Source organism: Ovis aries, chromosome 4 (assembly GCF_016772045.2).
Source record: "Ovis aries strain OAR_USU_Benz2616 breed Rambouillet chromosome 4, ARS-UI_Ramb_v3.0, whole genome shotgun sequence".
Lineage (NCBI taxonomy): Eukaryota > Metazoa > Chordata > Mammalia > Artiodactyla > Bovidae > Ovis > Ovis aries.
The window spans coordinates 93800744-93814086 of NC_056057.1; the positions used below are offsets into that span (position 1 = coordinate 93800744).

A 13343-nucleotide genomic window follows, 5' to 3' on the forward strand; every position below is an offset into this window, starting at 1 on the left:
AAACTGGTGCAGGCTTAGCTCCTTTACAAGAGTTTAAATGGCCAAAGAGCTGGGTAGGAACCCAGGTCCTCTGGCTTGAATCACAGCTCTGTGCCATGGGTTTTTTATGAAACGAGCTCATAATTGCTCTCTTTGGAGGGAGGAAGTGGGAAACATTAAGTGGCTTTCACTATTGAAAATAAATATAAATGCTGTGTGTAATGTCTCTTTGTTGATGAGGGAGAATTGGATAAACATTCATTCTTAACATTTTTGTTTTACGATATTCATCTTTTCCTGTGTTATTCAGTCTCTTCACTCACTTTTTCATAACTTAGATGAGGATTTTTTTTTTCTTATTAAAGTATTGATGTGAGATGTGATAATTAGATACTCCTTTTTAAAATTAACTGTGCCCCACTGAGTGTCTCTTTTAGAAAGTTGGTTTCCTCTTTGTAAATTTTGGAGCGCAAACAAACAGTACGCTAAGATCAAACATGTTTGGGTACCTAATGATACGAAATTCTTTTAACTGCTCAGCAGTTTAGTGCCTCTCTGGTCTGTTTTTTCCATTACAAAAATGAATTATTTCATTTTTGTTTAAGAACTTAAAAGTAGGAGATTTACTAATGATAGGCCCATTTCAGATTTACGTTGTTCATTCATTCTTACCATCACCTCTAATCCATGTATCTGAATTATAGTAGTGTCTTTGTAAAAACTTAGATACATATTTTCTTAACTTTTAGAAATTTACCTTTCATATATTTTGCACTTCAATTCACAGATATTCCTAAACTGGTTTTTATTCTTCACTTGGAAGGGGGTGATGTAATTGCCTCTTAACATCTACTTTTTAATGGCTCTCAAATACGTAAAGACCGTATTTTGCCGTGTGGTGTGGGATGACTCCAGTCAGCTTGTGTAGCAGGAGCTCTCCTAGATCAATGAGTTGATTCAGGAGTCAGGACGATGGTAGTGGAAAGGGTCATTTCTCCACCATCACTGAGGGAGAGAAGGCTCGGGAGGTTTTCACCTCACACCACTCATTTGTACAATGTTAATTTCTCAAAGGAGAGAGGAGCAAAGAGAAGGGATGAAGAAAACATGCTTATGCCTACAGCCAGCGTTTATACATTGTGTGTTGGAACATAGAGAAAGAAAAAAGTCCTCTGAATCCCCAAAAGGCAAGCAAATTATTATAATGAAATGTTTAATGTATATTTTAGCTAGGATTATTAGTATTAGAGTGGTCAAATTTATAATATGATTGTGGATGGATTATTTTTAACGTGCTGATAACTTTTTAATGCATGTCTTGGATAATTCATGTGCACAGTATATTTACTTGTGTTTTATAGAACTGTAAAAGGACAGCAGTATAGTAAAGGGATGTAGGCTGAGAATCGGAGGGCTCTCAGATGCCCACTGAGATGGTGTCACTCTGTTTCTTTAGACATCTCATTTCACAGTTTTCAGGGTTTCTCTGTGGGTCTGTCTTCATCTATATATGGAGGTTTGCGGATTAGTTTATCTCTATGGACTCTTTTTGCTCAAATTCTATGACTCAGTCAGTTATTACTTTTGTTTTCATCCAACCGCCCACAGGACCCCTGGGAACACTGAGAATGCAATCAGTCAGCTAGCCAATAAATATTTATTGAGTGCCTACTAAGTGTTTGGCTCTTTTTTTGGACCAATAGGGAATATGATCTGGTTGGGAAGACAAGATATGAACACAAAGCAAGATAATAATCTGCAGCAGTAAAAGATAAGTGCCAAATGAATGGCCCAGCCAAAGGAATTGAGATGAGGGACTGCAGCGCTTGACTGCTTGGATTAAAGCAGAAGATTGAAAGACTTTATAGAATAAGGTTAGAGAGGTATATGCGAGCTTTGTTGTAGAATGCTTCTTTACCTGCAGTTTGTAGCAATGTAGTCAAAAAGAGAACTGGATTTAAAATTTTTTAAAATCTAGCTTCCAGTTTTGATCGCCACTTACTAATATACTAACAGGATTACCTGTAGCAAGCCTGAAACTGATTACTTTTTTTTTTTTTTTTTAAGAAATACATACTTACCACCTTTCTGTTGCTATGGAAAGATTAGGTTATGTGCCAAGTCACTCAATTATGTCTGACTCTTCACAAATCTATGGACTTCAGCCCTCCAGGCTTCTCCGTCCATGGGATTCTTCAGGCAAGAATACTGGAGTGGGTTGCTGTTTCCTCCTCCAGGGAGGTCTTCTGACCCATGTCTCCTGCATTGGCAGGCCAATACTTTACCACTGAGCCACCTGGGAAGCCCATACGATTAGGGCTTAATTCGGAATTAATGTGTGTTTAAAAGCGTGGCCTGTAGCAGATACCCAGTAGACGGTCATTAAATCTGAAATCATTCTTGGAAAAGTTCAAACAGGTTTTTTGTGGCTGTGGTAGATTGGAGCATGAAGACTAAGAGGATTCAATTGAAAGTGATCAGAATTGGAAAACTTTGCAAGGAGACCAGATTTGGGAGTGGGTGAGGGAGGTGGACGTGGACAGGTAAGTTAGAAAGAGCAGGATAGAAAACAGTCATGGGAGAAACACTGGAGACTTGAGTTCAAAGTTTGGACAACTAATTTTATCTGGGAATGAATACAGATGTCAGCTTTAGGTGACTGGGAATCTAATGGTCCCACAATTAGAGATGTTAGGGAAATGAGCTGATTTGGTAGATTTGAGAAAAGCTTAATCTGGGAAGTGAGTTTTATTTTTGAAATGCTGAGTTTTACATGGTGATGAGTCATGCAAATTCACATGTCCTGCAAATAGTTTGAAATGTAAATGTATGGCATATTTAGCAATGAGTGGACCAGTTTGGATATGAAATGCATATTTGTTAGACAGCTTGCTTATTTCAAGCTAGATGCTTGATTTAATTGATTATCTTAGTTGTCTTTGTGGGATCTAATTGTCTCCTGGGAAGGAAACGTGGTTGTCCAGTAGAGGAAGTGTCACTTTGGGTATGTACCCCATGTTCTGTCCTGCAGGAGAGGGGAGATTCAGCTTAATCCATGAAGCTTCTATGAAACAGACATTATTATTATGAGAGGTGGAGACTGGGGTAATATTTGAAGGTGGCATTATTTCATTGCTCCTTACACTTAATATGCCTCTCGTACCTCAACCAAGGTTCATCACTGGACTAATAACCTCCTCTGATATTTTGCTGACTTGAAAGCACAGCAGTACTCAGAGAAGAGCTGGCATAATAGAGTATAATACCACAGTTTTTCTTGTCTTATAAAGCCATAACCAGGATATTGCTGAATAAATGGAGCTATCATATAAGAGGTGGCAATAAGATTACAGTACTGCAGAAATCCTGGGGGCAGAATAAAATTGTCTATTTAGTAAGCATAACCATTGGGTGTTATGCCTTTTCCCTTTCCTTTTTAAAATTGTTTTGACCCATATTTCCAGCACTGTTCTCTCCCCTAGCCAGAGTTAAGAAGTGAATTAGGTGTTTAATTCTCCTGCTTCCAAGTAGGGTTCTGTCTTCTTTCCTATCCATTGGTGTTTCAGGAGATGAGGTTAGCTGAGCCCTCATGCAGGGCTCAAGTGGGAATAAGGTAATGAGGACATTAGGGCTCAGGCACATAGTGGAGAAGAAAAATGGCTGTTCTTGGAAGGCTGAATGAGAAGTCACATCTTCATCACCCACATTTTTATGCCCTGGTCCCTAGATATCTTTGCTTTTCTTCCCAAACTGAAGAGCGCTCTTGGTGTGCAGTGGGTCGTGGCCCCTGATGCTGCTTAGGCTTTTGCCCATATCCAGGGGTAAGCCTACTATTGACGCTGAGGGTTGGATGGATGTCTGTGTTGAGGATTCAAGGATTTATTTGTCTTGAATATTGTCTTTATTTATTGTGAAGCAGTCGTTTTTTCATGGAATGATTCCCTTTCCCCTTTCTCTTTCATCTCCACTCTTCCCTCCCTTCTTCCTTTCATTTCTTTGTTTCTGCAAATCTTGTTTGTAGATCTCCTTGGATTTCATTTTAATCATGCATCCTTCTGGATTCTTCCAGCTGGACTAAATCCGTATCAGTCTTCATTGTTTTCTTTCCACATCACCTTCCCTGCAAAGGAAGAATGATTAGGATTTATGAAAGTACAAAAATAGAGTCCTTGATCCTAAGAAGTCTTGATTTTTGTATCTCCAGTCCAGTCTCTAGAAAATGCTCTCATTGGTAGAACAGTTCTGTTTAGAACCTGTATATATTCGGAATTAATTCTCATTAAATACGAACTACTTATTGAGGGTGTTTTGTTTGAAAGGGTCCTCTTTTATATTAGTGTATAGCCAATAATTGGAGAAGGAAATGGCAACTGACTCCAGTATTCTTGCTTGGGAAATCCCATGGACAGAGGAGCCTGGCAAGCTACAGTCTCTGAGGCACAAAGAGTCAGACACGACTTAGTGACAAAAAGTCAGACGTGACTTAGTGACTAAACAGCCAGAGCCAATAATGTTGTCATAGCTTCAGGTGGAGAGCAAAGGGACTCAGGCATACATATGTTACATGTACAGATAATGCATGTATCCATTTTCCCCCAAACTCCCCTCCCATCCAGGCTGCATTGAGCAGAGTTCCCTGTGCTGTATCACAGGTCCTTGTTGGTTATCCATTTTAAATATAGCAGTGTGGACATGTGAATCCCAAACTCCCTAACTCCCCCTTTTCCCCATCCTTTTTTTGTTTGATTAGCTTCTAAAGCTACTCAGATCAGTCCATTCTATACCTCCCTGCTCTTGAGTCCAGCTTCCTGAGGTCCTGCTGCTTTGTGGATCATGCCATGTTTCATGTTCATAACCACAGCTGGGCTGGTGGGTTGACAAAAGCAGTCACCTTTGGCTCTGTGTCTGGAGTGAATACATCCTGCCCTGAGACACTCGGTACCTAATGCCATGCTTGATAATAACTTTTTCCTCCTTCATTTCACTGTAGTTTCTAAAGCTGCTTCCTTTTTGTTTTTGATCTATGTTACGAGTTCTGGGAAAGTCCCTAGCCATCGTTCAGACCCTCTGGTGACTATCCCGGTGACAGGACTTGTTAAACAGAAAAGGGAACCATTAAGAGTAAAAAGATCCAAAAAATCTATTTTAGTTATTTTTAGAATTGCATTAGTTCAAGGGTTGAGTGAAAAAATAGGGAAGACAGTGGGGGAGAGATTTGGGGCACATACAAAGGAGGTGTGCCACCTCAGATGTTTCTAATTACCGATGCTTCTAAAACAGAGTCTCCTGTCTACATGCGTTGCTTGGTCATGCGGGAAGTGCCTCCTGGATATATTTTAAGGGAAAAAAAAAATCGGAGTGTCATTGTCTCAGATTCTTAGGAACTCAATCTGAAATCAGAGGATAAAAGACAGTTTCGACGCTAGATGGGACAGGCATAGCACAGCCCCTTGTAGACAGTGCTGTACTGGCCTCCCCCTTGTAGACAGTGCTGTACTGGCTTACGGCAGCTCCTTGTTGCTCTGTTGGGCTTTTTCCTAGTTTGAGGCCTAGGGGAGAAACCGCAGTCAGTAAAGATCCTTATTCATGGCCCATTGTCTGTAGATCCCTCTCACCCAGAATTCCACTCTCAACCTTTACAGTCTTATTTTGCGAGTCTATAAAAGTCAAGTCTGTCTCAAGCCTGAAATTCTGGTGTGCATATTAGAGGTCTGAGTATGAACTCATGGAAGAGGTTGGAGGGGAGCCTGACCTTGGGGCCTGTTGGCCATTAATCATCCCCCCACCCCCACCTTCTTCACCCTTTTAGACTGAAAAGCCCATGTTTTCTGTGTATATGAGCCAAGGTGGCCGTCATACTCTGAAGAAAAGCACTCTGTCCAGTGCTTGCTTCCTGCCTCATTACCCAGTCTTAGGGTGATCTCTCCCTCCTTCCTGGTCTCTAACCTATTTGCAAAGAAAGACATTAGCTGCCCCTTGCGCTCCGTAGGTTCCCTGTGGTTCAGCCCCACAGCGCTGAGGTATGAGATGAGCCATCTGATATATTAGAAATAAACTGGGGAGCCCTGTCAGCCAGGACGCTTCATCTCAGAACTTGTGAGGAAGCGCATCCTTGTGGTGAAGCTCCAGCCAGTGTGGAGGGAAGTGGAGTCAGTTTCCCAGCTTAAGATACTGGAGCCTTTATGGGTCGCTGGTGACAAAGGCCCTGTCTATATGCCTCATGCCTTGTTGGATCATATTCTCACAATATATAGCCATGGGGTACATTGTACGCTCAGTTTATGAAATTCGACCCATGGGACCTTGAAGTTATTGTAGAAAAATCATATGGGGAGTGCGTGCATGTGTGTGGGTGGAAGCGCACACGTGAGACGGTGCCTCTCCTAGAGGTGATGTGACTGTTATACATGAATTGAGCTGTGGTCTTTCAACCGTTTCCTTTAGCCTTGACTCCATAATAGAGTGAAAGCATTTCTTTATGGGCTTACTTTATTCTGAATATGTGTCCACGTGTTCATTTGCCTCAAGGAAATATTCTGCTTTTTAATCTCCATGGACACCTCAGTGACTGATAAAATGTTGATGGTTTTTAAGTGGAAAATGTTAAGCTCAAATAGCTAGATAGAGATCTATGAGCCAGAGCCATTGAGAATTATCTGTTATCCTTACTCAGATGGAGAATGAAGTGTGTTTGTATGTGTGTGTGTAATGGTATTATGCCTTATGTGCACTCTTGAAATTTACTTATCCGTTTACCCTAGCTTCTCTTTTGACAAGTAGCGTATACCCTTTAAATTAGCTGTACCATGTGCTGTGCTTAGTCGTTTAGTCATGTCTGACTCTTTGCAACCCCATGGACTGTAGCCCGCCAGGCTCCTCTGCCCATGGCAACTAGGACCAAATCGTGGAAGTCAAAGAAGGTGTAAGTGAGACGCTGTATGTGTATGCAGAGAAGATTATTCACGTAAGTAAAAGCATTAGGATAGTGGAAGGCAGGCTTCTCACAGTCAGAAGGGATGTACAGATAAGGAAAGGAAGAGAACTGCATGCGCCCTGAAGCGTTGGATGGAGTTGTAGTACCTTTGTGAACTCATGGTGTGCTAAAAAGGTGATGCCAAGACAGGATGAAATAGACAAGAGGTTAATTGGGGGAAACAGAGAAAATGGGAAAGGAGCTGGCAGAGGCTGTGAATGGTTAGCCTCTGTGGAAAAGGGAAGGCTAGAAAGTTGAACTGGAAACATCTAATCGGGCTGGGCAGTCCTGGGAGTCCCAGCGAAGGTGAGGGGGCGTGCTCAAAGCTGCAGCTCCCTTTCAGAGCATGGCCAGGGCTCTGAGCAGCAGGCCGGTTGTAGTGTCTCCACTGCACTCACTCATTGGCTGGAAGCAGCTGGGGGGAAGCGTAGCTTTGGCGGAAACAGCGATGGGTTTCAGAGCACAGCAGCTGGGGCTGTCAGTCAGTTATGCTTCCTGCAGTCAGAGATCCGAGAGGCACGTTTTCATGACTGCCACACATGGTTTTCAATGGTTATAGATACAGAAATAAGTGTATGGAGATAAAAATGTAAATGTGGACTATTTGGATAAATGGCTGATTTCAGAGCTACAGAAAACAGTGGAAGATGAGCCTGGAACACAGTGTGGCCTGAAAGCAAGGAAGTGCTCAAAGGATGACAGGACACAGGAGCCAGCTTGACCCGGCTCCCACTGGCCAAATTGGGAATAATTTCAGCATCAGAAAAAAATAACAATTGTAATGGATTATATGGCTCTTTAGATAAAATATTTTGTGACCATAAACCTCTACAAATCAATAAATGAATAACTTTGGAGTTTAAAAGCTACATAGTTTTTCAATACCTGTTATAAAGAGGAAGAGAGTAACTTCATAGTGGAGAAGCCTGGTAGACACTGCCTGAATCAAGTGATCAAAATTAACATTATCAGTAAATTGCACGTCATTTCAAAGGAGGCCACAGGAACAACATAGCATCACTTCTGTGACATTCCTGCCAAAGATTCATAACTTGCCGCTGATCACAGAGACATCAGACAGTCCAAAATTACTGGCATGTACTTGTGAGAAGTTTCCGGACTGTGGTAGACTAAGAAAGATTGAACTTCTCCAGACTGAGGACACAGGATAACAAAATGCAAAACCTGATTCTGCTCTAGATCCGCTTTCCCCTAAGTTCTCTATTGGAACAGTTGACAAAATCTGAGCAGGGTTGTATGTTAGATGGCAATAATGTGTCCACATCGATATCTTGGTTCAAGTCATTATTTACTGACTATGTCGAAAAATATCCTGATTTGTCAGAAATAACATTAACGGTTTGGGGGATGATGGTGTAAACAGGTCATTTGCTCTCAAATGAATGAGAGATTGGCATGTTCTTTGTTATTGTATGTACAGTTTTTCTGTAAGATTGTTTTAAAATTATCCCCTCCTTCCCCTACTTTTAAGTAATCTAGTTAATTTTAGTCAGTTATCTGACCTTCTCTGTATATATTATTGCTTCTAATCTTAGGTTTGGGGTGTAGGGATTGGGGAAGGCAGGCAAAAGTGTGATCAAGTAATTATTGTGAGTGAAATCTACATTTCAAAAATCCTATGCTCATAAATGGGCACAGCATACCTTTTCCAGATTGGCAGAATACAGTACCCCATGGTTTCAAAAGTATCTTATAATGAGAAAGTAGATGCTTTTTACAACCTGCTTGCTGTGGAAACGAGTGGGCAGGGAGGATGTAGGTACATGGAGATCTTTTGAGAAAGCTCAAGTGACCCATGTTGCTTCTGCTTTTCTCAGGAACATCTGATCCTGCATGGTGGAAACAGTTCACTTCCCATATAACCTAAAATTCTCCTTGAGCTTGGAGAAGCATTTCAAGTCCAGCACTTACTCTCTTTCTGTTTCCAGCTGATACAGAGAGAGATGATTTCCTGTTAGACTTTCAAGACTGTTAGGTCCCTTTTTGTATGCTGATTGTGAATTACCCATTCGAGCCAGACATGTGTAATTGGAGTAGAATTACTGATACACGCAAGAAAGCAGAATTTATAAATTTGTCTAAAGCAGCATAATGTCATGGCACATAATTTAATGTTCTCTTTCCTTACTGGGCAACTAATCAGTACACCAGTGTCGAGTTCTGAGGCATCTTTGGCCAGAGGGAAATCTCCTGACCTTTCATTAGTGGCCCAAAGAAATGAATGAGAGTCAAGTACACAGATCTCGGCTAATTCCATTTTATTTGTCTCCCTTTCATTCTCTTTAAATACAAGTCTTAGATAATGGGGAGGAGAATGACAAAAGCTGGGAAGGCATGTTGAAAGCTTTTGTTCTTAATTCTGTGCTGAGCAAGCTTAGCTAATAAACGCTTAGGATAAGAATGTTCCAGCAATGTATTTCTCATACTTGGCTACAGAGCAAGAAAGACATAGCCCTTGCCCTCTTCGACCTTATCAGTTTGAGTTGGAAGATGGGTGATGAATTAATTGTAATATGGCATGATTTCACGGGGGAACACATACCAAGATGAAAATGCACGCGGTGTGATTCTCACACACCTGGCTCATGGGCGGGGCCCTGTAGTCATATCTGTCATTGTTTCCTGTGTTTTTACCTTCCGTGCCTCTGAGCACTAACATTGTAGCCGTTCTCCAGGAAAAGTCTGTGTTTAGGGAAAAGAAGCTAAGAAAACATGGATTGCACTGAAGCTTTGGAGAGAAGGGACTAGAGGTGATGGGCAGGTCATGGAGTTTAGAATCTGAGGCCCTAACTGGTTTGCAGATATTTGCTGGCAGGATCTAGAGGGTGAGAAGCCCGCAGGAGAGGAAAGGGTTGTGTCCTTGGTTCTGCTGGACACGCAGGAACTCAGTTCAATACTGTGAATTGATTGGAGCAGCATTAGCCAGGATGGATCATTAAACATTTGCACTGTTTTGCTTTGTATTCTCCAGCTTTTCATATAGAAGCTTATTTGTGTGGATTTTTCCCTCGCCTGCTCTGTCATTCCAGCTTTCTGTTCCAGACCCCACATATTGACTGTAAAATGTCAATGCTTTGTTATTCCAAACGCAGTACCAAACATGTCTTTGTTGTTCTGGCATTTCCAATCACTAAGCCCTCACAACCTGTTGCGGGTGGGCGTGTCCCAGCCATCCCTCTGGCCTCTTGGTGGGCAGAGCCTCTTTCCTGCCCTCTTGGGTCTTGGGTGAGACCCTTAGTTAAATTCTCCCCATCTACAGCTGCTAACTTGGGGCTGCTGGCATTCTCCACCCTGCCAAACCTAGCTCGGTGATGACAGCGTTTGCCAGCACGCTTATGTGGTGACTCAGGAGACAGGGTGGCCAGCAAAGCAGCCTCTTTGTGGGAGTGGATTTTGAGAAGTGCTAATTCCGTGGCAGTTTGGAGATATTAATATCGTGCTGGCAGTAGATAAACAGGCAGCAGAGGGGCACATAATGAGAAGAGAATCAGCCACAGCATCTTTTCCTTCTTTATCTCCCTGCACATATTCCCCCCTCTCTTTTTCTTTTTTCTTTTAAAGTAAATCCCTGGGCCTCGATGAAGAGAACCCTTAAGTGGCTTGAGCATGCCCATAGACTGGTTTAGCCCAGCTCACGGCATCCCCATAGGCTGGGAGTCTGAGAGCACCAGAGTGCTAAGAGTTAACTGCCTTCCCCAGCAACACTAAATCATAGCATATGGTACAGTAGCCTATTCCTTACCATCCCTCCTCCCTAAAGGGCAGCTCACCAGATGGTCTGAGTGGGTCCTTTGGTGTACTTATGACAGACAGAAAGAAAGACGTAACTGCCGCTCTCCCCCAGTGATACCGTGCCTCTTGTCTTGCAGTTACTTGCTACAGGTTAACTTTTGAAAATCTGTTTCTGCAGTTTCACTTTTGCCCATCGAAGTTCCCTTTTCCGGTTGAGGAGAAACTAGGCGAAAACGCTTCATTAGCTGTCCGAGCATCATTTCCAGTGTACTCTTCTGAGTAGATGAAAGTCGCTTACAGTGGCCCCGCTATCTTATTCTAGTGAAGAGACTGTGCAGCACGTTGAATTTTTTTTTTTTTTTTAAAGCAGGGTTCTAATCTGAATATTCTGTGGTCCTAAAAGGACTGTAGGGAGAATTGCTTCAAAACTGGTCATCTGAGATTTTCTACTTTTTTACTTTGTTCCCTCGCTCATGCCGCTTTTAATGAAGATGTTTCATCCTACCCCAGCACCACCCCTCTGCCACCCCACAATTCTCTTAACCTCACCTCACCCAGGCCTGCTTGGAGTCAGCGGAGAGTCAGTGTCCAGGGTTCTAATGAGAAAAGACACACTCTTGAGTGTTCCATGAAACCAGCGTTTCTAAGTTTGCCAAACTGGAGCACAGTATTTTCTGGTTCCAGTATAGGCTAGAAAAGAGATTTGGGGAAATTTAGGTCATGCTTTTATGTGCTTTGTTTTTTATCTGTGTGCCTGGTATTTTAGAGCAGACTTTTCTTGAGGGTAGTGACTTGTTTATACCATTCTGTAAATAGCCCTGCCTAATGTGGGCTTTTTACAGATATTTTCTGCCAGGTTTTATGTACGGATTGATATAGCATCTGACTGTACTAACCAGAAAAAAAATGCTGAGCCAGGGGACTTGGTTATTCCCCCTTTTTGTTTGATTTCCAGCTTAGCAACTCATTGGTCTTGAACTCCCTCCCTCTGCTGGGATGCCTTAAGACCTCCAGGTGCTAACTGTTGTTATTGCTGTTGACTGAGCCCCATATGCACCTTGAGTGCTCACTGACCTGTCTTTTCTGTTTCAGAAACATTGCCGAGGCCCTTGTCAGCAAAGGTCTAGCCACGGTGATCAGATACCGGCAGGATGACGATCAGCGGTCCTCTCACTATGATGAACTGCTCGCCGCCGAGGCCAGGTGAGATGCCTAATTATTAAAGTGAATGCCTTGGGTCCCCCAGCTTCACTTTATTCTTTCCCACTCCCCTGCCTGCCCCTGAGCAGAATGTGATGGAAAGCAACGTTCTGAGAAAGCCCATATTCTTTTATGATTGTAGCTTTTCCTCTTCAAGATAAAAGGGGCCTCACTTCATACTTGCAATCTAACCCAGGTTAAGCACGCTGGGGCCTCTGTTTTTTAAAATTTGCAAAATTAAGGCATATATGAGATGTAATCTTCCCAGAAGATGTTGTAAAATGAACAGATGTGTAAATGCTATGTGGAATATTTTTATCTCCACCATCCTTTCCTTCCCAGGAACAAACCGTGGAGCCCTGCTTACTGTGCAGGACGTTTGCCTCGGGTTCATCCCTCCAGGGGCCTCTGCTCCCCAGCCCCTCCCACTTACCACCTCTAGACCTTTCATCATGTACAAAGGAAATGAAAACATTTATTAGGGAATGAGTTTGGGTGTCACACTTCTGACAGCTGGCAGGAGAGCGTTTGTGAGAAGCCCCGTGACATTTTCCTTTTGTCCTCCATCCCTGTGGCTGATTGCCCCAAGGACACGCATGCTGCTCAGCAGTATTTCTTAGCAGGGACCTTTCTCGGGGCTCTTTCTCATGGGGCCTTCTGTCACCAGACGGGACTGGGAGCAGAATAATTCCTCTAGCCTTCCCTGGAAACAGAAACAGCTCAGTGACCATTGCTGGATCCCTGCTCTGATCCAGAGCTCAGCAGACTGCTGCACTCTACCAAGATATACCCATTGTTTCAGAGCGGCTTCAGATACTTGTCTCATGCAGACACTTTCCTGTGACCTAGGAGTTTGTCCAGAAGTTTGTTAGTTGCCAGCCTGTGCTCCATGGTTCACGGAGGAATGAGTTTGAGCCCGTGTTATCTGTGACTCAGATTTCGTCCCTGACATCACTTCTCTTGCTCTTTGGCCCAGAACATTGACCTGATAGGAGACAGTTACCTCTCAACACCATGTCACATCCTGATGGATAGGGCATCTGTAGGATGTCACACAACGTCAGCCAGGAGAACAGCCTGTCGCATTGCTATGGCTTTTTGGATTCTTTTCTCGTGGGATTTTCCCTGGAGGACCTGCCTAAGACTTCATTCTTAAGCACAAAGTTTGGTGTCTTTGGTTGTTGAATGTCTAGTGTAAAATAATCCCACATGGATTTCCCTGGTGGTCTAGTAGCTGTGACTCTGCTCCAGTGCAGGGGAGCCCACATTCAATCCCTGGTCAGGGGAACTAGATCCTACATGCTATAACTAAGACCCAGTGCAACCAAATAAACGCATTAAAATATTAAGACATAATAATACAATGTGTAGCCCATAACTGATGTTTCTCTTTAATCCTCCCTCACATCTTAGGCTTCTCTCCCTGCCTGTACTATTA

At 42.8% G+C, this 13343-nt stretch overlaps 1 protein-coding gene across 1 annotated transcript in view; it reads left to right on the plus strand.

The window, feature by feature from the left end:
- SND1 (staphylococcal nuclease and tudor domain containing 1) overlaps positions 1 to 13343 on the plus strand; it is a 419819-nt gene that overhangs the window by 210541 nt on the left and 195935 nt on the right. The window contains exon 13 of the mRNA XM_027968778.3: positions 11798 to 11908. Within this exon, the coding sequence (XP_027824579.2) occupies positions 11798 to 11908 (111 nt within the window). The remainder of the gene's footprint in view (positions 1 to 11797; positions 11909 to 13343) is intronic.